The sequence below is a fragment of the Zonotrichia albicollis genome, chromosome 12 (genome assembly GCF_047830755.1).
Source record: "Zonotrichia albicollis isolate bZonAlb1 chromosome 12, bZonAlb1.hap1, whole genome shotgun sequence".
NCBI classification, from domain to species: domain Eukaryota; kingdom Metazoa; phylum Chordata; class Aves; order Passeriformes; family Passerellidae; genus Zonotrichia; species Zonotrichia albicollis.
The window spans coordinates 5968643-5993277 of NC_133830.1; the positions used below are offsets into that span (position 1 = coordinate 5968643).

Consider the following 24635-nt stretch of genomic DNA (forward strand, 5'->3'; position numbering starts at 1 on the left):
GAAATGCCATGTTTCTCAAAAGACCTCCCTAGAATTAAAGGAAACAAAACCAAAACCCAGAGTGATGATAAATGGAATACAAGCTAATCTAGGAGTTACAAGAATTTCATGCCATCAGAATCAGCTTTATTTTGTTAATTTGCTTCTTTTTTTCCCTTGCTGTCCCATTATTCTTGTTGCAATTTGCTATCTGTCAATGTACACATGCTAGTAAGTGCTTTAATTTTGTGTGAGAAGCTCCAGCTTTGCAAGTTGAAATGCTCCATATTTAGCCTCTGCTCATGCGCCTTGTACCCAGATTTCATCCAGGCTGCTCAGCTTGGGTGGGCTGAAACCCTGTGAGCATTTGGGACAGAAAATACTGCTGAGGTGCCAATTTCACACCTGCTGCCACACAGACCTGTGTTTGGGTCAGTTTGGATTCCTTTTGGACAAAGAGCTCAGCCCAGCCTCCCACTGCCACTGGCAGTTCCCAGATTTCACCCTGGTAAACTGCACATCACTTCCAGTTACTTTTTACAAAAGGATGAGGAAATTTCTGTGTATTTATCAAGGAGTTTTATCCTCCAGTTTTTCTTCCTCCGTTTTGAGAGCTATTTTGCAGGACTGAGTTTCTGTGGAAAAACGTGCTGGGTTTTTAGTAGCCAACAAAGCACAAATAGTGTGACACCAGAATTGTGATGTGGGACACCAGGGATGACTTGATGCTCTTGCCTTTGTGTAGGGATGTCATGGGAATATGACACTTGGCTATGAGAAAGTTGATGTATAACAGGGAAGAGTTAATTTCTAATGAAGGGGAAAACTTTGAGGGAAAGGGAAGAGAATTCCTATAACAGAACAAGTGGTAGAATTTCAGCTCCTGCAACAAACAGAGAGGTAAAGAGGGGAGGGTAAAACATTGCAGCTGCAATTGGAAAAGCTGTGTTTGCTGGGGAGTCTTAGGTTAGAAGATGCCCTAAAAAAATAAAAGAGAAACAGAAAAAGGAAACCTAAAAAAAATGTGTTTTGTCTTCATATCTATCCTGTGCCAGATCCCAGTTTGATTTCTGTGTGCACCTGCAACCCAGCTCAGGCTGAGAAAGGTCTGAGTAGGCAAAGGTCTGCTGGAATGGAAACATTAAGAAATTATGATTTTTATATTATACAGAATTATTTGGAAGATTGGGTTTAAGTTTTTTAATGTGCAAATGCAATACATATGAGGTGTTGTACATCTATATTAACTGTTTCCAGTATATTATTTCCTGTTGGTAATGCTCAAGGCCTTGTTAAAATGAGGTTTATTGCAAAGCTTGTTCATACATTTATAGAAAAAAGGCATGTGTATAATCATCCATTTCGAAATGAAGCTTCAAATGGCAGTTTCACATCGGAGCGTAACAGAATCTTTGTTTGAAGGCTTTTCTGTGCTTTTCTATGATTTTTTTCCCTCTACTTGGAGCCCAGTGCAGCCCCTGCCTTTGTTCTCCTGGCTTGCTCACTCATTACTGTTTGCATCTCCAGCTTATAACAAAACAGTCAAATGCTGTGGTCATTCCTCTCTGAAACCTTTAATGAGCTTATCAGGAAAGAACTATAAATATGTATCTTGTGCTTCTTGCAGTGGGAGATGCTTCCTCAGGCCATGAATAATTAGGTTGGGCCACCTAAGCTAATTACAGACTGTCTCACTATTCAAAATACTCTCTGGGTAACATTGTTAGGACTCTCTCTCCAGGTTAATGGTTTCTCTATAGCCTGAATATTAGCTTGGCCTTTGCTGCCCTGATCAAAAATGCTCTGTATGGGACCTTTTGCCATGCCAATTTGGGGCTTTTTTCTGCTAAAAGCTTCATCTTTCCTCCTCCTTGAATGATGAATCAGAGGGACAGGGCAGAGCCTGTCTGGATCAGCCTCTTTGGAGTGCATCCCTCAGTTCAGCAGTGCAGCTGTAAATGCTTCTGTTGAGTGGCAAGGTGGGAGACAGCAAGTCCTGAATGTCCCTGGGAAATCTGATCATTTGTGCTGCTGTCATGATTACCTTTCAAATCTGTTCAGTGTTGTCTAGCAAACTTAACTCACCCTCTCATCTTCAGGAAAACAAATGTACCAGTTATTGCCTACTAGAAAGTGTGAGCTGAGCTGTGTGGTTGGTTTTTTTTTCCTTTCAGTGGGCTTGCTGTGATTTTGTTTTGACAGATTGAGCTGTGTTTCACTTTGCTTTCATTTTTCACCCTGTCAGAAGAATTTTTAGTGCATTTTTTTTCCCCTTCCCCAGCCTCTTGCTGTCTGTATGGATCAGTGCACTGAAGCAGTGACTCCCTCTCCTCTGCATTGCTGGCTTGCAGCTTCTCGTGCCACAGGGGCCTGAGCTGAACCTCCCCCATGGAAACCTTGGGTCAGACCTTGGGTCAAACCTTGGCCATCTCAGTGGGCAGGAGAGCTGCTAGGGGCAGGTGAGCCTCCAAGTGGGGATGGCTCAGGCAGTCTGAAATTTTTCTTTACTTTTCACTGTGTGACAGTGGTCACAAGGGTTTTCAGGTGAATTCTACTCTAAACCAATCTGTGAGTGCCACCATCACAGCAGAAGATGGAGGTTAAGAAGAGCTGGACACGCCCAGATCCCTCCATTTGTCTCTTGAACCCTCATACCAGAAACTCTAAAATCTGCTTTTCCATCCTGTGATAACTTCACTATTATTCTGCCTAAACTGTTGTGGCCTGCTGATCTTCATACAAAGCTGGTAATTTGCTCCATGGGTCATAACCAAACCCACAGGTGTTTTGGGCTCTGTGCCAGGGTCCCTGAGACCCCTGGTGGAGCTCTTGGCTGCTCAGGACAGCCAGAGGGATGTGCTGGGTCCTGGCAATGAGCCCCTCAGCAGTCACTGTGGTGATCTCTGGAAGCTTCTTGCCCATGGAGTTCTGAAGTGTTGCCATGTTAGAAGAATTCTGCTGTGCAATAACCACAATAATTAGAAAATGAGAGGGCTCACACCAAACTCAGCTGAATCCTGCCAGGCCTGAACTGAGCTGGTGCTGAGGAGTTTAGTGGTGGGTGAGTGACTGAGCAACACTGATTGAAGCCAGGGGAAAGCTGAATTCAGGTTTAACTGTGCCATGTTCATGACAGCAGTCTCTGTAACAGAGCCCTGCAGAATGGACTGTGATCAGTGGGGTAAATCTCTTGGTGATGCTGCAGCCCCTGCCCTGGGGACCCTCTGCTCCAAGGGGAGCAGCACAGGAGCATCAGCTGCTGCCAGCACTGCAGCATGTGTGCTGCTGGAAAATGGGGTGCCAGATCCCTCCTGCACTGAGGGAGGTGTCAAAACCACCTCAGACACATCTTGGTTTGTTCTTTTTTGTGTTTGTGCAGGGTGTGCACGTGGAGCTTCCCCGCCCCAGGCTCCAGGTGCCTGTGCTGCCCACAGCAGCAGGTGTGGCTGGTTCCTGTGGGTCCCTGCAGTGACACTCTGCTCCCATGGCTCTCACTGCCTTGGGGTGTGTTCTCCAGGGACCAGATACTGCTGCTCTGCCTGCAGGGAGCTGAAGTGATCCTGATCATCTATCAGATTCTTAAGTACTTTTTTCTTTTTTTCTCTTCTGAGCTTGGATTTCTTTTTTTGGCTGCAGTTTCCCTTGTTTTATGGGCTGTATGTGCCACTCTTTCCTGCTTAATACTTCATTTCTTGAGAAGTTCAGTCGCAATGCAGTGATCAGCAGGTCTGGCTTTATTGTGAATTCTCCCAAATCCTCCCTCAGTGTCTAGCAGTGTACTTAGGACAAGCAGAGATTTATTTGCATAACTGGTCAAGCAGAGGTTAGTGTGAAATAAAATACATGCATGTGCTTCTCTGGGCCTCCCCCAGTGCGAGGTCAAGGCTGGATTATTTTTCCTGAGTCCTCCCATTGTCAGAACCTCTCAGGGATCTGGGCTCTGGTCCACTTGCTGTCAGTAGTAGTTTACTTTGCTTCTCAGTAAATTGTCCAAGTTTGCAAACCTCCCCCAAGGCTATCGTATGACAGCATCCCTCACGTGATGGGGCTGGTAGCAGGAAAAAAAAAGAAAAATCTACTTTCTTGTAGTCCAGACATACAGCCCTTTCTCTCAATTATGTATGAGTGAAGTGCTCAAAGGATGCAAAACCCTTGAAGTTGGCTCAGGTGTCCCCTCTCCCCCCATTCTCCACCTTCCCCTGTGCTTTATCATGGTGCTGGGGTGAATTTGCCATTCACTGGTGAAACAGAGGAAGAGAATGATCTGGAGAAATCCATCCAGGGCTATACCAAGATAACATTTTTGGCTGTGCTGGTCCTTGAGGCACAGCCTCTCTGGTGCAGTACTCTTTGGGGAAGTACTGCCATGCACTTGTCCTCCTCTGGGATTCCTCCTGAAGCAATTCCTGCTGCTGTTCCTTGGGACAGAACTGTGGAATGGGAGGACACATTTTCTGACAACCTCTGGCCTTTACTCATGGACAGAATGAAGCCCTGAAGCAAGGCAGTTCAGTGCCCAAGTGACACAGAGCTCTCTGAATGGCTGTGGGCCAGTTCAGGTGTTGCCTCAAGTCCTGACCCTGGGGTGAGCCCAGGCAATTCCCCTCTCAGGTATCCCTAAAACACACCTGGATCTGCTGCAGGAGGTGCTTTGGGCAGGGGCTGAGGACAGGCTGGAGGGAGCAACTCATCTCCTGGAAGGTCTTTCCCTTCAGAAGGTGGATGATTATTGGCACGTGCCCCTCCTGCCCTTTCTGGTCCTCTCCTGCCTCCAGAAGAAGTAACCAGAGCTGTCCTCAGGCACTGGGGTGATGCTGGACAAGGGATTTGCCAACTACATGCAAGGCCCAGTGTTCACAGTCAATGTGTCCACAGCTTTCCAGTCCCAAATCTCTCTGAGTCGTTGTTTGAGAGATTTGCTGCTGGAATTCCCTTCCCTGATGGCTGGAGAGGGATCTGAGATGAAAGGAAGATAGTGATAACAGAGGAAAATGGTTTTTCCACTCCTTCCCTTTGAATGTAGAATGCTGCATTCTGCCTGGAATTTAGCTACAAGTTACGTTTAAAATGTTTGTTGAAGCTGGAAGTGGTTAGACTGGTAGCTGAAAATAAATAAAGGCAGTGACTTGAGACAGTGAGATAGAAGACAGTGGCAGCAGGGTTGTAGCTGATTTATTTATTGCAGCCTTGAGAGCAAGAACTATTACAGAGGACAAAATTCCTGTAATGTTTATATAAGGCTGTAAGAAATTGATTACAGCTCAGGTATGTTTTGTTGCACGCTGCTGGGAGGAATCATAAAAGCCATGCAGCAAAGTTTTGAACATCATGTTATTGCTGTGCTGCTCAAAAGCCCCATTTGCCTCGATGGAAACCTTTCATTTGTTCTTTTTGCTAATTCCAGCTGTGTTGGCTTCCAGCTTCTGTGAGTTGCTGCTTGCAGGATTCAGCTCTTTCAGACTGCAGTCCTCTGGGGGTGAATTGTTTCTTCTATTCTCAGCCATTTAAAACAAACAAACAAAAAACTCAGGATTTTGAGGAAGTGTTTCCCCACGGATGTGTTTGTTTTTAGTAATTATTTGTAAGTTATTATTTGTAACTTGTATTATTTGTCCTCTTCTGCCTTACTAAGAACTCTGGAAAGGCTTTCCTAACGTTCTCCCCGGTTTATCCCACCTAATCCCATTCTCACACTGAACCACGCAGGATTGATGCCCCAGCACAGGGTGCCCAGCAGCAGCTCTGGGAGAGGGCAGCTTTCCTGCTGGGACAAGCCCTTCACTTGCATCCTTGTCCTGGAGGATGCTGAGGGTCCTCAGCAGTGGCCTGAACCCCTGGCCACCCCCTTCCTGCAGCTTCAGAGCGAGTATGAGCAATAGATCTTGTAAAGACTCATTTGGGGGTTGGCATTTACGATGCTCTACAGCCAGAAATCCATCTCTCCTCTCGCTGTCCTTCCACTTGCCCAAGGCAGTGTGTAATAAATCTCTGCCTCTGAGCATCCATAAGCCTCCCCTGGTAAATGAAGTTACTTTCACCTGTTTATGTTCTGATATTCTTTCAGGGAATGTGCATTAAATTGTTTTTCACGTGGATCTCCTCTAAATAAATGGCATCTTGTGTCGCTTCAGGAACTGCAAGGAGCAGTGGAATGAAAGCCATAAAAATAAAATATATGCATTGCTGGTGTCCAGCAAGACTAGAGACTAAAGCTGCCAATAAAAGAGACACAGGAGTGCTGTCACAGGGTCTGTGGTCTCTGCAGGTGTGGTGGAGCAGCCTGGGTTGCTCACAGTGATGCTGAATGATTTGGGGCAGGGATTTCCCAGCAGTTCCCCTGGATTTGAGTTCATCCCTGAGAACACACTGCACACAGTGCCTTGCCCTTGTTTTTGTTGATAACTTGGAGCTGCCTGTAGATGCTGGTTTGTCCTTTGCTTGGCAGAGATTTGTGTGCAGAGCAGACAAGGTGGTTTGAGGTTATGAAGCCCACCTGGTGCTTGGCAGTGCTGTTTGGGGTGAGGGAGGGTGAATGGGGCTGAGTGTGCTGACAGACTGCTCCAGCACAGGTAAAACGGGTTTGATCCAAGCTTGTTAGTCAATAGATGAGTTCATGTGTTGCTGCAGCTGTTCTTAGCACACCTCTGCCCATGTCCTCATGTTACTTCAAGGAGAAAAGTCTGGTAAGCTGGACTCAGCATTGCTGGGCTGCACAGAAGCAGCTCTAAAATTGTTAACCTGCTAATTTGAAGCCATTGCATGACTCTGTCACTGGCATCAATGAAAGCAGCACTTGTCACTTATCTCCTGGCAAATGCCTATGATTGAGCAGCACAGAGAGGGATTTAAATTGTCATTTCTAGCTTCACTGATGATCTGACACTCTCTGAGCAATCATCCCACCAGATCTCAGAAGATGGAAGTGCAAATCCCACTCAGTCTGTTTGAACCAAGAAGGAAAGTCAATGGAAGTACATCTGAAATATCTGCAACCACGAGGAGAGGATTAAATAATACAGCCCTAACACAAAAGGATTCAGTTGTGTTTATTTGGACATTAAGAGAATGGGGTTGAATGAAAACGTATGTGGCATTGTTGTTAGCGTGTCCAGCATTTTGAGGTGTAGTTTTGTGTGAATATGACGTGCAGTCTCTGGTTGCAGAATCTTAAATATGATGATACTTTATTTGAAACTTCTCATACAGTAGGAGAGGTGCTTTTGGGAGGACTGAAATGTTCACAAATGATTGTTTATGAAGCTGGATTTTATTTTCATACTAGAAAAAGTGCCTTGACATTTTTTATTATTGTTATTGCCTTTATTATTATTTTACTGTTAAGTGCTGAGTGTCTTTGGGCCTTTACTGACTAGAGGGAACTGTAAGAGATTGAGTACATCTGATACTTCCTATGTACAAGATCCAAGCGTGGATTTGAGTGCCTGGCTTCTCTAGTAAGGATCTTGATTCATGTAATGTAAACTTAGAACAACAAAATTAGATTCAGATGCTCCCTTCTTTTTCTTTTTTTTTTTTTTTTGTCCCTGTTGCAGTCCTAAGCCAAATGATTTACTGTGGAATATAGTTGAATTGCTTGTTTTATCTCATCAAACAAATACGCCTTTGTTGCTCTGTTGGGCTGATGTTTTCCTTAGCTTGCAGTTGTGGCTTAGCTATACCCTTCCTTCCCTCTTGGACTTTTTAATTTTTCTGACACCATGCACAGAGCTTGAGTTTGGCCTTCTCTGCTGGCTGATGAAATTGTCTTTGCCATGCCACAGGAGCCTGCTGCCTAGGCAGTGGAGATACTCTGATAAACCCTTTGCTTTTGTGTTAGAATTGGTGTTTTGTTTTGATACAGTGTGTATCATTTCCCATTTGAAACCGCTGTTATTGTATGCTTGGAAAAACCCTCTTACTTGGCATTGGCAAAGGAAGCAGGGTTTAAAAAGAAAAAAAACCACTTTAATTTAATAAGCAGTATTTCAGGGTTCCTTTTGTTACGTGCTACCTTTTGAACTCTGCAGAGCAGCATGCAGATCTAATCCTCGCTAGCGTCACGGCCTGGGCTGCACAAGTAAACACTTTAAATGGGAGGAAGCACCTGCGCATCGCTATTGTCTCTCTTCTCCCATTAGCGAAGCCTCGGGGCTGACTCTGCTCCAGCCAAACCCTCCAGGCAGTGGGAACCCACAGGCAGAGAGCAAAGCTCCCTGCCCTGGGCTGGAGCAGTGGGAGCAGCTCCTCGGGGACAGCTGGCCATGGAGGGGCTGCGTGCGGACACCCGCGCACGGCCGGGGTACCGCGCGCTCGCCCATCGCCTCAGCACCATGGGATGCATGGACCACAGGGATCACAGGAGCCTCCAAGGTGGGTCTGCGCAAGGTGTGCTCTGCCTGGGACTGTGCTGGGGCTGGGGAGGCTGGTGGACCTTGAGAACCACGCTGCTCTCAACACAACGTTCTGGAATTATCGCTGTTGTTCCGCTCATTCGTGTAACCGAGTGCTTGGCTTGATTGCTTTCCCATGGAGTTTGTGTTTTTACACCATTCCTTATTGAGGAGCTGGTGAAGTGTGTTTATGGGCATAGATATGATCTGCAGCAACTTTACAAGACAAGTTTTAAAGCTGAAAGAGCTGGTTGAATAGAAGACTGCTAAAGGGCAAAATCTCTTTAATTTACCCGGGCCAGGTTGGGAAGTGACTTACCATGGCCCAAAAGTGTCTGCAAACAGACATACTGGTATAAAACTTCTTTTGAGCTAGGAAACCAAAGCATTTTAAAGTTCATTGATTTGAAGCTAAATTTGGTTAAATTCAACTTAAAAAATACTAGGATAGGTCTTCTGTTTCCATTACTGTATTAATGTTTTGGTTTGTGCCAAGTGAGAAATAGTGGGGAAGCATAGGATTCACAGGATAAAGTGCTTAGTGTGATATAGGAAATCTTGTTAGAGTAGCATCACTTTGGGACTTTTAGGTTTTCAGTCTCTATGAGACATTTTGTAGTGGTGTAGTACCTGGGGAGCTGGAACTACATCTTAATTTATTGAGTGTTCATTTATTGGCATTTGAAATGCCTTTGATGAGATGTTAGTAATTATTTTATTAATCCTTCTAACATCAGTTTCTATTTAGGAGAAATTGTCTTTGTGCCCTCTAGTGGAAAAACTATTTACTTGAAATCTTTTAAATTGGGTGAAGTTTTTGCAAAGAAAGGTGGAATGTGTGAGAAAAGCCATAGAGGAGCAGAACAAGGCTGGAGAGATGAAGGGTTGCAAGGGGTGGACGTGATCTGTTCTTCCTCTGCTTCAGTCCTCCCAAAGCTGTAATGGTGATGACGTACACAGACTTTGTCAAATACAGAATATATTATCCAATATTCACATCAGGTGGACTTGGTGAAATTATTCTCAGTATAATTATGAGGAAAATCCAGTCTCAGCAAGCTCAGAAAGCTGGCCAGTCATTAGTGATTGCCATCAATGTTCCCCAGGGATGTCATGGAGAGGGAAGAGCAAAGTCAAGCCCACTGGCTGCAGATAAAATAAATGGAAAATCCCTTCCAGCTGCACCAAGGGGAGCTGGGCATTGCAGAGCAGGGAGAGAATGGTCATGGTGGCAAGTCTGGAGATGAACCACAGAGGTGGGAGGCTCAGCAAAGGAGGCTGGAGAGGGAATGCTGAAGGAGCTGTATTTGGAAATATAAGCTTGAGTGCAAGCAACACATTTTCTGATGCATAAAAGATTTCTGTAAAAGGGATGATCATTAGCTCCTAGTTGCCACGGGAGAAAAATACCTTGATTTGCCTGAAAAAAAAATATTCAAGATGCAATTGGAGAAGAGCTTCTTACTAGAAGGTAATGAAGCAAGAGCAAAAGAAATTGTGAATCTGCTTGACTGGAGGATTTGCAGAGCAGTTAAAGCAGTGCCTCTTGCTGATGGTGTGATTTCTCCCCCTCTGCTGCCCTCTGTCCAACCACCCACTACACAGGGTCTATTTCACTCATTACCCTTCCAAGCTGGACTTTTTATTTCTGTTGCTAGAGTTGGTTTCAGGGGCCAGGGGTCAAAACCAGTAGCAGTGCAGTAGGCTATTGCATGGCTTTGGGATATAAATTCTGCTCTCAGTGCAGTCATGAAAACTTCAAGCAGGGATGTAGATCACAAGAAGCTGCTGCTGTCCCATTTATCTTCCCTTCTCTGTTTCATTCTGGAGCTGCTCATTCGGGATGCTGTGAGAGCAACAGATGTGAACGTGATGGAGTCCCCACACCCCCCTCCCATCACTGTCATCCTCCCTTTCCTCGAACTGGACTGCCATTCTTGTTTATTTTGGTTTGAATTACAATTGCAGACTGCCTCTTGCAGTGTTGTTTGTGTGCTGTGTGCCGTGAGTCACTGTTTGTGTTTGCTGCTGTTTGTGTTGCCAATCCTCTCCCCGTCTCACACTTGCAGCCACGATTCCCCTCCCAGGATCCTGGAGCCTCTTCTGTTCTGAGTCTTCAGCACTCTTGTGAGTGCAGGGAAAAGCAAGCTCTCAGGGAAGATCCAGGATTAGCCTTTTAAAATTTTTATTTTCCTTTATTTTAGCTTTCTTCTGGCATTTTGTAAGGGTCCTTGTTCAAATCAAAAGATTCCTTGGAGATTTCTTCCCTGAGATCTCTGTGCTCAATTAGTCTCTTCTCATATTTCTCCCAGGCAGTGAGATCAATACTGTGTTGTCTGGCTTACAGATTTCAGGAAGGAGGGGTAAATCATGTTAAAAATAACTTTTTTGAAGTTACTGAGGTGCTCATGTGCAATTCCAGAACCTGCCATCACAGTGGAGGTGTTAATCCCTTCACGTGCTTTATCACTGGGGTGGAGACTACAGCATCCTGCTCAAGATCATAAGTTTGGACCAATAGTTGACCACACTGGCCTGAGAGTGGCTGTGGGTGCTCTGGGTGGATGGGGAAGAGACTCTCCATGCCCTCATGGCCTTGGGTGATCCCTTGTGCTGCTTCCTCTTGCTCCTGGTAAAGTGCCATCATTGCCAGCCAAGAAAATCCTACAGCTCTGTGCCTGGAAAATCTCAATGGTAATGGCTTGCAAGTCACTCTGTGGATATATCAAGGAGAAACAGAAAATTTCTTTGTGTCAGTTTAACGGAGCTTCAGATCACAGAGCTCCATGTGGGAGAACCAACAGTGGGTCTCAAGTCTCTCTCGGGTTGTCCAGAAGCTCAGAAATGTTTGGTTGTGAATCTACTGTAAAATAGCTGCAAGATTCCTGTGCCTCAATTAGCAGCCTTGGTAGAGAGCAGGCAGATTTTCAGGTAAAAAATGTCCAGTTTGAATCTTTAAGTGTTCTCAGGTGGCCTATGGAATGTAAATGTTTTACTCTATTTGTAATGCAAAACCTTTTAATTATCTCCAATTCATAAATCCTTAGTTTGTTACTTCACTGCTTGTAAGAGAATGCTCATCTTTTAGTGGGTAGTAATCAGTGTCAGAGGAAATGGGGAATAAATGGTGTGTTTTAAATGGTGTCAGTTCCAGAACAGGAATGTATAATTTAAGTCACTTAGATTTAATCATCCTTTAAACACTGAATCCCAGCCTCTGCTGCTTGTCTCCCAGGAAGCTGACAGCTTTTTAATGCCACTATGGCAACACTGGAAAGTTCTTTAAACTGCTCTGGGCTGTGATGTGGCTCTGCACCACATGTATTGGTGAATCCATGGCTGGTTCTGTGGATGCAGCTGGATGCAGGGGTTGGTTGGGCTCTGCTTCACCCCCTCCCAGCCCCAATTTTGGAAGTCTCAACTGTTTTACCTTTTTACAGAGCTGTAACAGCTGTTGTAAGTACCACAGCAAATGTAACAGCTGCTGAGGGTGGGATTATGGAGCTGGGGTGTGTGTGTAACAGCTAAACATATTCTAGCAATTCAGCAGGTTGAAAAATAAGGCAGATCAAGCTGTGTTCATCGTGCTCTGGAGCTGTGTGGTGGGGATGTTTCCTGATGGGGTGGAATTGTGCTGGTTCAGCCTGGGTTCCAGTGCCTGGAAGTGTGAGGCTTTGACCTCATGCATTTCAGCAAGGAGACAGGGCAATGTGGGGTGCAGCAGGTCCTGATCCTGCCTGGGGAGCAGAACAGCAGTGCCCTCAGTGCTTGTGGGGCCCCAGCAGTTGTGACCATTGTGTGTGGGGCTGCTGGCATGCATACAAGACATTTGTATTCACTTCAGTGCCAGTGTGCAAGATTTCAACCTGCTCATGTTGATGCTTATATAAATACATGTGCACATATATAAAGGAGACTGCAGGCACTTAAAAAAACAGCTGAGAAACCCTGTTTGGGATAATGTGGGATTCTGTCCCCTGGTTGCCTCGCCTTTTCCTGCTCCCTTGGCAGTCTGGCTGCAGATAAAAAAATTTAATGCAATTCTTGCTCCCAGCAACTGGTTGATGGCATTAATGGAGTGAGTGGAATTTCACCCATAAAAAAATACATCTGGGCTTGCTGGGGAGTGAACCCCACAGTCAGAAAGGGTCAGTGGGTTCAGAACTGGCCACCTTTATTTGCAATTGCCCCTTGAGATGGCATTAGAGCTGGCCATTTACGTGGGCAATAGGTAGCTCTTGTTGTGCCCAGCAGTCAAATGGTACAGTCTTAAATTAGAATAGTCTTAAATTAGAAGCTGCCACTTCTGCTTAGAATAAACCTTGCATTTCTCTGTGTGTATGAAAACGGGAGCGTTCGGAGCTCGGCGGAACACGCGGCAGATTTGCCAAGGAGCCCATTAGTGCTGGCTGAGAGCGAGGAGGGGCACTGGGAAGGAACATCTTAATGGGCAGGGTGAGGAGGTGATGTGGGGACATGGAGAGCTCGGGGGACACGGGGACACGGAGTGCTGGGAGCCACCTTCTGCTGTGCTGCGGGAGCATCCGGCTGTGGCTGCAGGAGCAGCAAACTCAGGGAGCTGCTGACACCCAGGGGAGCAGGAGGAGGAGAAGGAGTATTGGAATATGACCAATATAGCTGAACAGGACGTGCTTGAGCTTGTCTGGCCTTGGTGCTGAACCAAACAGCAGCACTGTGGTGTTTCACCCAGAGACACTTTTGGCCAGCTGGATGTGTGGTGTTTCACCCCACAGACACTTTTGGCTGGCTGGGTGTGTGGTGTTTCACCCCACAGACACCTTTGGCTGGCTGGGTGCTGCAGCTGGGAACATGGAGACAAGTCCAGGCCTGCAGGAGCTCTGGTGGTGCTGGGATGGAGCTTCCTCCTGTAACAGGGTCTGCTCCTCAGGTTTTACCTTTCCTTCACCTTTAAAGCAATGGTGAAGGAAAGGAGTTGGTTCTGATGGAGGGTTTGGATCCAGAGCTTTATTCTGGCCCACAGGCCTCTGAATGCAGCAACAGTTCCAACAGAACTCCCTGAGCCCGTGGTTGCTGCTCCTTTGAACCCCAGGGAGAGGGGCAGGGAAGGGGTAGGGAGCCACCAAGCAGGTACATGAGAGGAGGTGTGATAGCCCAGGAGATGGGCTGAAAACCAGCAAAGGGTGTCAGCCATGGTCTGAGCCCAGCACAGCCCTGTGGGAGTGGTGCTGGCTTCACTCAGGCTGCACCTGCTTGGAGCATGGGCAGAACTGGCCCCTCTGGCTTCCAAAAAAACCTCCTACAAACACACAGGCTCAGCACCAGCTGTGGTGTGGGCTGGGTCTCCTTCCCAGCAATGCTGCCATGCCACATCTCCCTTTCCCCACCCCAGAGCCACCCTGGATGGGGACAAGAGACCCTCTGTGACCCTCTCTGGTGCCATGGGAATGACCTATGTCCATCAGAGCACATCTCAGGTTTCTGTCTTGAGAGATCAGCTAGAGGTGTGGTGGAAAAATCTGGCGGAGAGGGGCGTAGGGGTTTATTTTTTATTAGTATTCCTTAATTTTAGTAGAGCTTGTCTTGCTGGAGTGGCTCAGACTTTGTGGAGATATAGAATGTAAGAAAATAAAGGTAGTGCAGAAGGTAATCTCACACCTGAGGAGTTGCAGCTGTGCCAATCACCAAAGATTAGGAACAGGCCTGCCCTTAACAGGCCACAGCTGTGTCCAATTAGAAGATGAGGGCTACAAAAGAGTGAGTTAGCTGGGTGAGGAGAGAGTTGGAGTTTGTTGGTTGTGCTGTAAAGAAGAAGGTGTCAGTGCTGTCAGGAGATGCCCATGAGAAATCACCGACAAGGTATGGGAGCTTTGCAATATGATGACAAAACTTGGCAGGTGCCACCAGGCTATGCTGCTTTGGCTTTCAGTGGCAGTTTCATCTCAAAAAATTGGGGGATTTGTAGGGTTTGAGATGATCGTGTAGTGAAATGTGGAGTCTTTTGTCTGTGTCTTTAGAGCTCTCCAGGTTGTATTTAATTTTTAATTTTATTATTTGAAAGATAGAGCACTCTGTAGTGACAGGAGGAACTAAAGGTATAATTGGGAGTTTGTTCTGTTCATGTCACCTTGCTTTATATTGCTGAAGGAGTGGTGGAAAGCACATAATTTCCTTGAATTTATTCACTGCTCAGAATTACTCACAGCATACATTTCTGGTGAAAAAAAAACAACAAGCAAGCAACTTGGATGCTCGTGTAATTTGTGAGATAAGCTCAAAAAGAAAAAAGAAGTATTTAGTTTACTTAATGCCCATTCCCCCTGAGACTTAAAGCAACAGTGACTGTTGAAGGGTTCTTTGCTATAGGATTTTCCCAGTTTTGTAATGTAAATGTTCATTTTTCTTGTTTCCTGGGCAAAAAGATGATCTAAAAGCCTTTTCCTTAATAAAAGTGCATGTTTCTTCTTTATCGCACGACTCCAGGAACTGAGTTTTTTTAAGGAAAACCATCAGATATGTGTGAAAATCATCAGTGTTGGCAGCATTGAAGTTGTTGAGGACAAGTTCAGTGCTGTATTTGCTCAGAACTGAGTGCATTGGGACCAGGGAGGTTGCAGCAGTGTGCTGTGCTGAGCAGCCTGGCTGTTTGAAAGCTCCTGCTGCAAGTGCCTGCTATCGTATTTTGAAGTTTATTTTCTGCTGCACTTGATAAAACTTTGTTCACTGCACTGTTTGACTTTAAAAGGCAAAATCCTAGAGAAGTGCAAGTAGCTTCTTCAGGGAAATGTGGATTTTGCTCTTGGCAAGCTGTTGATGTCAAAGCTGTAAGTGGAGGGTGTACTGTGCACCTTTGCTGTTTGGGATGCTTGGTTCTCATTTTCCTGTTTCTGCTGACATGGGGCTGTCCAGTTGGGTGTCTTGAGCTGTACTGTGGTCCCAAAAGCAAATCCTTGTGCAGGAGGAGGCCAAAGCCATTCTGATGGCGGCTGGTGTGGCCTCTCAGGCTGCTTTGCTGGGTGTTTGTACAGGAGCACCCAGTTTCAGCTGAATATCTTTGAGTTTATGATTTTTGTGAGCTGGACATTGACCTCTTCCTGCTTCATGGTAAAGCATGAGGCTGCCAGGTGTCACCATATCCCCCATGCTCAACATCACTTCCCAGCAGTGCTCAGTGGTGGCAGTGACCCCTGGGGAAGGTGTTAACCCACATCTGCACTCCATCCTCCAGGGTTAACTCACACCTGCACCACTCCATCCTCCTCTTGCCTTTTCAGCTAGTTCAACCTGTGCTAAATTTCAGAGTAGAGTGATCCAATCTCATACCACAGCTCCTGTGAGCACCAGGAGAGGCCTGCAGAAAGAAGAGGGCAGGGTGATCACACCTGTGTTAGCTGTGCTCATGCTGACAGCTTCTGTCTGTACTTCTGTGTTACCAGCACCCAGGGACTGGTAATACTGGACTTGAGTCCACACACATGCTTTCAGTGTGACTGAGCTGCTTCTGCTCCCCCTGAGACCCAGCTCAATTGAAAGGGCATGTTTACAGGTTGGGAAGACCTGGGGAAATGGCAGATAGGCTAAAAATATCTAATTTACAAGGCAGATATGTTAAAATGGGCATTTCTGTGGCTGGCTGTGCACATCAGCGTGCCAGCTCAGCCCAGCTGGCTGGGGGAATGTCAGGCACTGCACAGGCCCTCAGGGGAGCCCTGTCCTAGCCCTCTGGCCAGTTTGGCACTGGTGTCCTGCATGGACAGCACATTTATGAGGAGTTGCTGGTTTAGGATTTTCACCTGGGGTGCAGCATGGATGTGTTGTGGGGATCTTGCTGAGCAGTGGGCACAGAGATCCTGCACATGGGGGAGCAGAGGCTGCTCAGCCAGCTGTGGGTTTGTGTGCTGCTGGCATAAGGAGGCTGTGTGGAAACTGGATCAGATTCTGATGCAAGATTTCTGGCAACCTTCGACTCAGTAGTGCCTGAATCAAATGTGCACTTCCAGCTGTGGAGAAGCAGCCTGCCTTTTTTCTCCTTCTGCCCGTTTTCCTTCCTGATCTGTAAGGTTTCACATCTCCACTCCAGCAGCTTTGGTTCTGTTGTTGGCACTGTTTGGATACTAGAGGAGACTTTTTTTGGCAGTCACTTGAGAGCTGCTCCTTATTTGCCCGAGTTCTGGGTTTACAGTGATGCAAGCAACGTGATACTATTTAGCAGCTCTAATAGAGGTCAAGGTTCTGTTGTCTCAGGTATTGTAAAAATGCCTTGTAAAAGGCTGTGCATTATCCAAATGGGCTGCAGGGAAGGCGAGCAAAAGAAGGAATAAACCAGGCCCTCACAGCTGCTCCTTAGAGATGTAAGGATGAAGCACACCCAAGCATGCAGGTGTGTTTTGTCAGCCCCTGAAATGGGACACAGCTCTCCTGAGTCTTGCTCTAAATGACTTTTTGCCCATATGGGTTGATTCAGGGTTAGTTGCTAAAACAAGCTAAAGCTGTGTGCTCTTTGCTCATTGCTTTACCCCCCTTTGAGTTTAAATGCCTTGAAAGGGATCCTGGCTAAAGCCCATGCATTAGGGATTCTGGGACATCCCTAATCGACTTTCAGGGAAGGTTTTTTCCCCCTGAAACCTGGCCAGGGAGGAGGTGGGAGCATGCTCAGTGTCCCAGGTATGAGGCAGAGGCCGCACCCTCTGCCAGCAGCTCATCCCTCCCTGCCTGGGGATCCCAAAACTGAGCGGGGCAGGGACAGGAGGCAGCAGGTAAGGAATGCTGAGCGCTGCTTGCACTGAGCCTGGGCAGGTCCTGTCTTCTCCCCAAGAAGCAAGGAAGGGGCTTGAGTAAGAGGGAGTGAGTCTGGGAAGGGTTTCTGAAGGTGCATGCCCCAGGCAGCTGCTGCAGCTCTTTGTTTGCTCCTTCTCCCCATCCTTTGGAGCCATGTTGAGAGCTGGGGTGGTTGGGTTTGTTTCTGATGGAATTCCTGCTCTGTGGGCTGTCAGGGCAGAGCTTGGCCCATGTCTGCATGCTCAATACCATTGTTAGCTTTGGCTTCTGCAAATATTTTTGGAAATTAGGTTTACAAGCTGCAAGTTTTATAAAAAAAAATCTTTTTTTTTTTTTTTTTTAATACTCAATTTCTTGCTTCTCTGAAAATAGTAAAATTCTTGCCCTGGCTGTTGTTAGGTGGCTGCTAGAAAGGGCAGTGCTCTGGTCCTGTCCTGGTGTAGCTAAGAACTTGTGTGTGTTCTTTGCTGCATTGAAAGCCTAAATATTTATGTTACAGTTCTGGTTCCTTGCCATGATCTTTACTTATATATCATTGTGGTTATAGTTCCTAAATGATTTGAGCTCTAATAAATAGTTTATTCTGTTTCATATCAACAAGCCAAAATAATAATTGATCTTTCAGGATATAAACTCCTTTTATTACTTGAGGTATTGTTTGCTTTTACGGTTCAAGTTGTTTACAAGGAATTGTTTTTATGCAATATATTGTTCACTTGTGTATTCCAAAAGAATAACAATAAAACATCATTGTGCTCCTGGTTTCCCTTTGAAAAGGCAAAGCAACCCTCCAAGCATGGCTGCTTTCCGTGCTGTAATGGTTCTGTGCTCTTTTACCATTGTGTTCCTTAAATAAAAAGCACAAGATGATCCTGCAGCACAGAAACACAATTGTTCCTGTAAACAGTGTGTGCTCTGGTATCTGTGGCAAGTCACTAGTTTCTTGTTTATTATTTTCTCTTCTTAATGAGAAATCAAGTTGCTGATACTTCCTTGCTTTTTGGAACTAATTGTTCCGTGATTTTAAAAAGCACTTAATATAATTGGGAGTCATTAACTTGTGATACAATGTGATGTAAATGGAGGAAGTCTCTGTCTGAAGGGCTCTCATGGCACAGTTATCCCAGCAAGGATTGCTCTGGGTGTGTGTTCAGCGAGTTCCTTAAATCCACAGCCTCCTTTGCTTGCTGCAGGAGCTGAGGCAGGGACCAGCCTGTCCATGGGCATTGGAAATTTGTGTTTCCCAGAGCTCAGCTGTGACCTGTTCTGTTACTGCCTTGTGCCTGTGTGTCCTGGAGATCACCAAGGGGCCGTGGTGGGGGTGACTGCGAGAGTTTGTTCTGTGCTTTGGAGGGCTGGTGATAAATGTCAGTCCCCCTTCACCCCCAGTCATCTTGGTGGGCAATGGAAACAAAGGGCCCAGCTCTGGGGAGAGGAGGGACATGTCCAACAGGTGCCAGAGCTCAGTAAGGGCTGGAAATCCTTCTGGAACACTCAGAGGCTGGAAGGGGCTGTAGGCACTTGAGCTGCACAGGACAGGTGGGATGTAAAGGGCTGGGGGCTGAGCTGTGTTAGTGCTGCTGAGATGTGTTAGTGCTGCTGCTGCTGCCCTGCCTGCCCCTTGCCTGGGCAGCAATGCAGCAGGCAAGTTGTTTTCCTTCACCAGACAGAAGGAGTTGATGTATTTTCATGTCTAAATCTTACTGCTAAGTAAGTGTGCTGCTCAGTTTGGTAAGCAGACCCCAGCCCAGAAATACTGAGTGCTCTCACTTGTTGGTGTGCCCAGTGCTCTTTCAGCAGCAGCTTTGTCACCACAGTCTGTTGGTGACAAAAGCACCTGAGGAAGGCCTGGGCTGGTTTCCCTGTGAGGATCCATGGTGCTCTGCTGTTCCTGTACTGCTGGCAGCTCTCCTGAGCTCCTGCACCATTCAGGGCAAACTTTGGCTTACCTCACCATCCATCCTAATTAGGTGCTTTTTAAGACAAGATGTTTCTTTCTTTTTCTGTTTTTCCTTCTCCTTTTCTGCCTTGCAGTAGCCCTGCTGCAGCCCAGAAGCTTTGTGTTCCCTCTGCAGAATCTTCTGGCAGCAAAGCTTGAGGGATGTGTCCCTGCTGTAAAATACCCTCAGATCACTTGCAGAAAAGGGAGATTACAATCCCTGCTATGTTTTGCATGCCACAGCTTGAAACCTTCAAGCCTGGGAGGGTGGGCTGCCTCTCTTCCAGAGAGAGCCTTGGGGAGGAGAAAGCTGCTGCCTCTTGCTGCTTCCTATCTCGATCTCCAAAACTGGGAATGAGTGTAATGCTAAAACAAAGCCTGGCAATAAGTGGCCTTCCAAAATTGTGCATTTTCAGTCTTCTGATCTGGCTGCCTTTTGTCTCTGGGCTGTTCTGACCTATTCATGTCAAGAGAGCAAAGAATCTGTGAGGCTCTGATAAATTTGTACAGCCCCTGCACAGTCTAGGAGAAGGTTTAATTTGATCTGACATTTACTAATCTGCCAAGACTTTCAGTGATTTGTTTTCATACCAAGTTGAGTTTTATATCCCATAGAGAAATGGGTAAACATATTACACTGGTAACAGCAGCAAGTGTGTGAAGCCAAAAATTTGTATTCATGCACTTGAAAACTCCTTTCTGCTTGCTTTTTATGGGGATTTATTCCTCTTGCTAATTGTCAGGTTGCTAATTTTATTCACCTGGTGAAGTGCTGGCAGATTCTTAGCTGTGAGTTATGTGAGCCATTTTGTTTGGTTTAGTCTTGCATTGCATTCATATTTTCCTAAGGCTGTTGCCTTAACACACTGGCTGTAAAAGTGATTCCAAATATCAGATCGTTTTTCTGCCCACCACATGTGTCTGGTCTGACAGCAGCTTGTGTATAGATATTCTTGAATTTATGTCCTTAAATGGCTCTCATACCACAGTGGGAAATTCCTTGATTATTTATGTGTTTCTCACACTTTGTGAGTAAATTAGTGAAAGAGAGAAATTCTCCAGTGCATTTTTTGTCTGTTTTGTTGGTTTGTGTGTTGTTGGTTGGTGGGTGTTTTCTCCCCCTATCAACTTCTTTTAAATTTCTATTACTTCTTTTATTTATTTAGGATATCCTGATTAGGCATTAGTAGAAAAAAATTGTGTTTAGATGTGGAATCTGCATTCAACGAAGTCACACTAGGAGTTCACTTGAACCCTTGGATTAAAAAAAATAATTTCACAGTTTTAATTGTTGTATCTGGAGCCTAGAGGAATGATGATCCCTTTTTTGTAAATACTATTCCCTTACAAAAATCCATAGTGATGGCATAAATGTGGCATTGGAAGTCTATGCAGTTGAAAAAATCAGTTGAAAATCAGAGAAAGTTTTCCCTCTAAAGGAAAAAATAAAACCCCAAACCAAGAACGTGCCCCCTGTCCTTACACTGCTAATTTTGACTTCAAGCTTGAACAATGCCAAACAAAGTAAAGCATGGTGATAGATCTGACTATAGATATTCCTGAGCATGGGACACCCCAGTAGAATCAGCCTTATGCCACTCTGCTCTCCTAACTCCAGCAACATCTCCTTTATGTGGGGAAAGGGCTCCAGCCAGCACAGCCAGCTCCAGGGCCTTGTTTCAAGTCATCAGAGTCCTTGTTTTACTTCCTCAGATTGCATTTCATTAACCTTTAGCTTGCTTGCTCACTGCAAACTGATCTCTGACAAGCTCCTGAGCGAGTTTGGGGTTTCTGGCCCCCTCCACCCCTCTGTGCTCACCACCAGGGCACTCCACCTTCCAGTGGGTGCTTGGAACTGCTGGCTGAGCTCCTCAGCATCCTCCTCCTCACCTGCTGCAGCAATCCCTGCCCAGAGCCAGCCAGGGATGCTTGCTTAAAGCACTGGGGGATGGTTTCCAGCCTACTAAACCCAGCAGCAAGCAGGAAGGTGATCTTTCTTTCTGGAATTAGTGAAATGTTAATTGTCTGCGAGTAAACCTGAGTCAGGCACAGCTGCCTGTGGGTTTGGTTTGGTTAAAAAACTATTCGGGATGAAATCTGTTGACAGCTTAAAGCTGTGTAGTGCTTTTTAATTTGCTTAAATTTCCATATTCTCACCCTGAGTAAGTTGGCAGAAGGTCTGGGATGCTCACCAACCACGTTACTCAGGTTTTGGTATCAGCACATTAACTGCACACTTGGCACTTTACAATTGCAATGGTGTTGTGTTAAGCAATTCTTTTGATAATAATCAGAGAGAGATTCTGATGAATTAAGAAATTAATTAATCATGTGTGGGTTCTTTCTTAGGGTTTAAAAATTATTACCAAGTTTTGAAGACAAAAGGTTTTTTAGACGGGCAGCTGGATTTTTAGAGGGACTTCTAATAGCTAACAGTATTGAACATGTAGGGAAAGTCTAAGCCACTTTTTCTTATATCCTCATTCTTCATTATGATTTTTGCTATGTATAAGTCATGCCTTAAGAAAAAAAAAAATCACCATTTTTTATTTTCTCTCCTCTCAAAGAGAGATTATTGTCTATTTTGTCAAATGCTTTGAAAGTGGGTAGGAAAGGTGGCTTTGGCTCTCTGCTCTTACCAGTGGTTCTGCTGGCTGTCCAGAGTGACAGAGGAGAAGTTTGTCTGTCCATTTTGGGGAACAAAGCTTACTTTTGCCCGAATGTAATGTAATTGTGAGTGTGGCATTAGTGGGGAATGGTGCTGAAAGCCAGGGTGCTCTGCAGTCAGGTGGAGCAGGCTTTGCAAGACATTCACAAAGCCAGTGTTGGTAAATACATTTAAATACTTAAACTGTCAGTATTTTGGACTGTAAATGGGAAAAGATAAAGGGGAGTCCTCCCTTAATTTCAGCTACTGCTCTCTTTAGTTTTATGGTCCCTGAAATGCATTCCTCCTGTTAACTCCTCTTATTTTGTGGGGCTGTGGCTCATCACAGAGTGCAGAGGCATCAGCAGAGAACTGCTTAATGTAGTAAAGACATTTTCCCTTTCTTTTTATCTCCATCTCCTTTTTTTTTTTTTTTAATGACCTGGCCAGTGCACTAAAGAGTTTGATTCTGAAAGCCTTAAAAATGCTGGTTCAGGCCCAATTGCCTTTATATGCCAAGGTTAAGCATGATGTAGGCTTTAAATGTGTCAGAAGAAGCTTATACATGCATAGCTTGCTTTATGTCTTCAAATATTTGACATATGCAAGAAAAAAAGCTGTAACTCTTTGCTCACTGACATGCTCTTAAAAGATGCTAAAAAAGATTCTTTGGTTGCTTTTGCCATGCTAAATGTTGCCTCATTAATTCAACTTGATATTCATCATTAGACAGTGCAGCTGGCAAAGTTCATCCCCTCTTCACCCAGGCAGGAGGGACCTGGGCAATTAATGCCAAAGCGGAGATGTTTGAGTGGTTTTTGGAGAAGTTCTTCTGCAAAGGAGGAAGTTTTTCACATGAAATATCATGTTATCCTGACCAGGAGGCTGTTTGTTTAATGGCCAAGAGCATCACAGGGTTCTTAGTTCTCCTGCCCGGAGTTCATTGTCCAGGAATTTAGCATCCTTGTTAACTGTTTGCTGAACAAAGGTGATTTTAGTGCTGTATGTTAAGAGAGGCTTTCACAACTGGCACAGCTGGGAGAGTGAGGGCCATGTCTGTTATTGTGAAAAGTCTCTTTAAACATCTTACTCATCTTTTCTATACAGAAGTACCTTCTTTTGTGTTCTTTTTGTTCAAGCAATTGGGAGATTAGGTTCTTATTAGTCCACTCTTGAACAGCTACGGATTAAAAAAGGCTTTTTTATTAAAGCTCTGTTGTAATTTTGCAAGTAATGCATTGTCAGGAAATGTAATACATTTTTTTTACCAGAGTGGATAATTAACCACTGAAGCAATTTATCAAAGGTTTCCCAGTGGGTTCCCTGTCATGGAAGGTGTTAAGTCAAGGATTGATGTATAGGGAAATGCTCTAGTTAAAGCAGAAGCCAGGGAGGAATTGATGGATATGATGTGGCCTGTGTTACATGGGGAGATGGGAATAGATCATCTCAGAATCCCTCGAGGCTATAAATCCATATGGATCTGTTACCTATAAATACTGATAGGAGATTAGATCTGGATTTGTAAAATGTCTCTAATTTGCCTGAGTGACAGTGGTGCCACATTGAGGCACTGTCCTGGTCCCAGCACGGTGTCACCTTGTGGAATAGTGGGTGATTTAATGAGCACTCCTGGGTGGCTGCCTCTGTGTGGGCTCACCAAAGGGCGCCTCCCTTAGCTGGACAGAGGGGGGATCAGGGGCTCAGAGACCAGGACGGCACTGCAGAAAAGATTTCTCTGTGAGAACTGTCCTCCTCCACTGTTGGCAAAAACCCCCTCCAAATTGCAATAATGAATACCTGTTTGTTTTATGCTTTTTTCCTAAGGAAAAGTGTCATTGTTGAATTTTTTTATATATAAATATATATATATTATAATCTATATATATAAATATATATGTATGAAAATATATATAAAGATTTGTATATATACAAATTTTATATATAAATTTGTATATATAAACTATATATAATTATATATAAAAGATTTATATAGAACACATATCATATAAATCATATATAACATATATCAATAAATCCTATATAACACATATCATATATATATACAACTCATATATAACATATCTATAACATGTATGTGTGTATATATATATATAAAGGCTAAATGATTTTTTTCTCTATGCTTTTTTTTTTTTTTTGTTGAATGCATTTACTTGCTCACTTTCCTTAATAGGAGAAACCCTTGGAGGCTTTCAGGTTTTAATAATCCCTGGCTTTGAATTCCATCCAATTCTGGTTGTAAAATGAATCCCCCCATTTTACAGCTGAGTAACTTTGGCAAGTGTTAGAAACCTGCGTTCACCCTTCAGCATCAGGGTACTCCGCATGTTTTGTAGGATTACTGGGAGTGTGCTTAAGAAAATGTTTTTCTATTTGTGTTTCTCTGCTAGCCATTGGATTCATACTAATGGTTATCTTTACTTTGTATTAGCATTTATATAATCACAGATTTATTTGAGCTGCAGCCTGTTTTGAAAGCAGTTGCTGGCTGAGTGATGGTGTGGCTGGTGCAGGAGGAGCCTGCCCATGAATACTAAATGCTCCTGGAGTGGCACTTTGTGTATTGGGGATTAATGGAAGGGCTGCCTTTGATCCAATCGCTTTGTTATTAAGTGTTGAGAGGGCACGTAGAGTTGAACGAGGGGGTGAAAACTTGGATTTTAGAATCAAGGTGCTTAGATGTAAAAACAGATTTTAAGAAGCCCAGAGTTGGTTGTTTACAACCAGCTGCTGGTTGGTTTACTGTGAGTGGTTTGTTTTCCAGCAGTGACTCTATATTTACTTCTCAGTGTTGATGGGTTTCTGCACGTCCCAGCCCTCCCCAGTGAATGTGGATGCTGGTATTTGGGTTCTATCCCTGTGCTCTGCATGTGGGAAATGCTGCTGGAGCCTTGGGGGTTCC

The 24635-nt window shown here is 44.9% G+C and overlaps 1 protein-coding gene across 32 annotated transcripts in view; it reads left to right on the top strand.

Moving 5' to 3' along the window:
- MAGI1 (membrane associated guanylate kinase, WW and PDZ domain containing 1) overlaps positions 1 to 24635 on the top strand; it is a 327842-nt gene that overhangs the window by 37410 nt on the left and 265797 nt on the right. The window contains exon 1 of one of the 32 annotated variants that reach the window (XM_074550426.1): positions 7579 to 8349. The exons of the other annotated variants lie outside the window; for them this stretch is intronic. Within the exon in view, the coding sequence (XP_074406527.1) occupies positions 8241 to 8349 (109 nt within the window). The 5' untranslated portion in view covers positions 7579 to 8240. Of the gene's footprint in view, positions 1 to 7578; positions 8350 to 24635 lie in introns of those variants that run through there. 32 annotated transcript variants of the gene reach the window in all.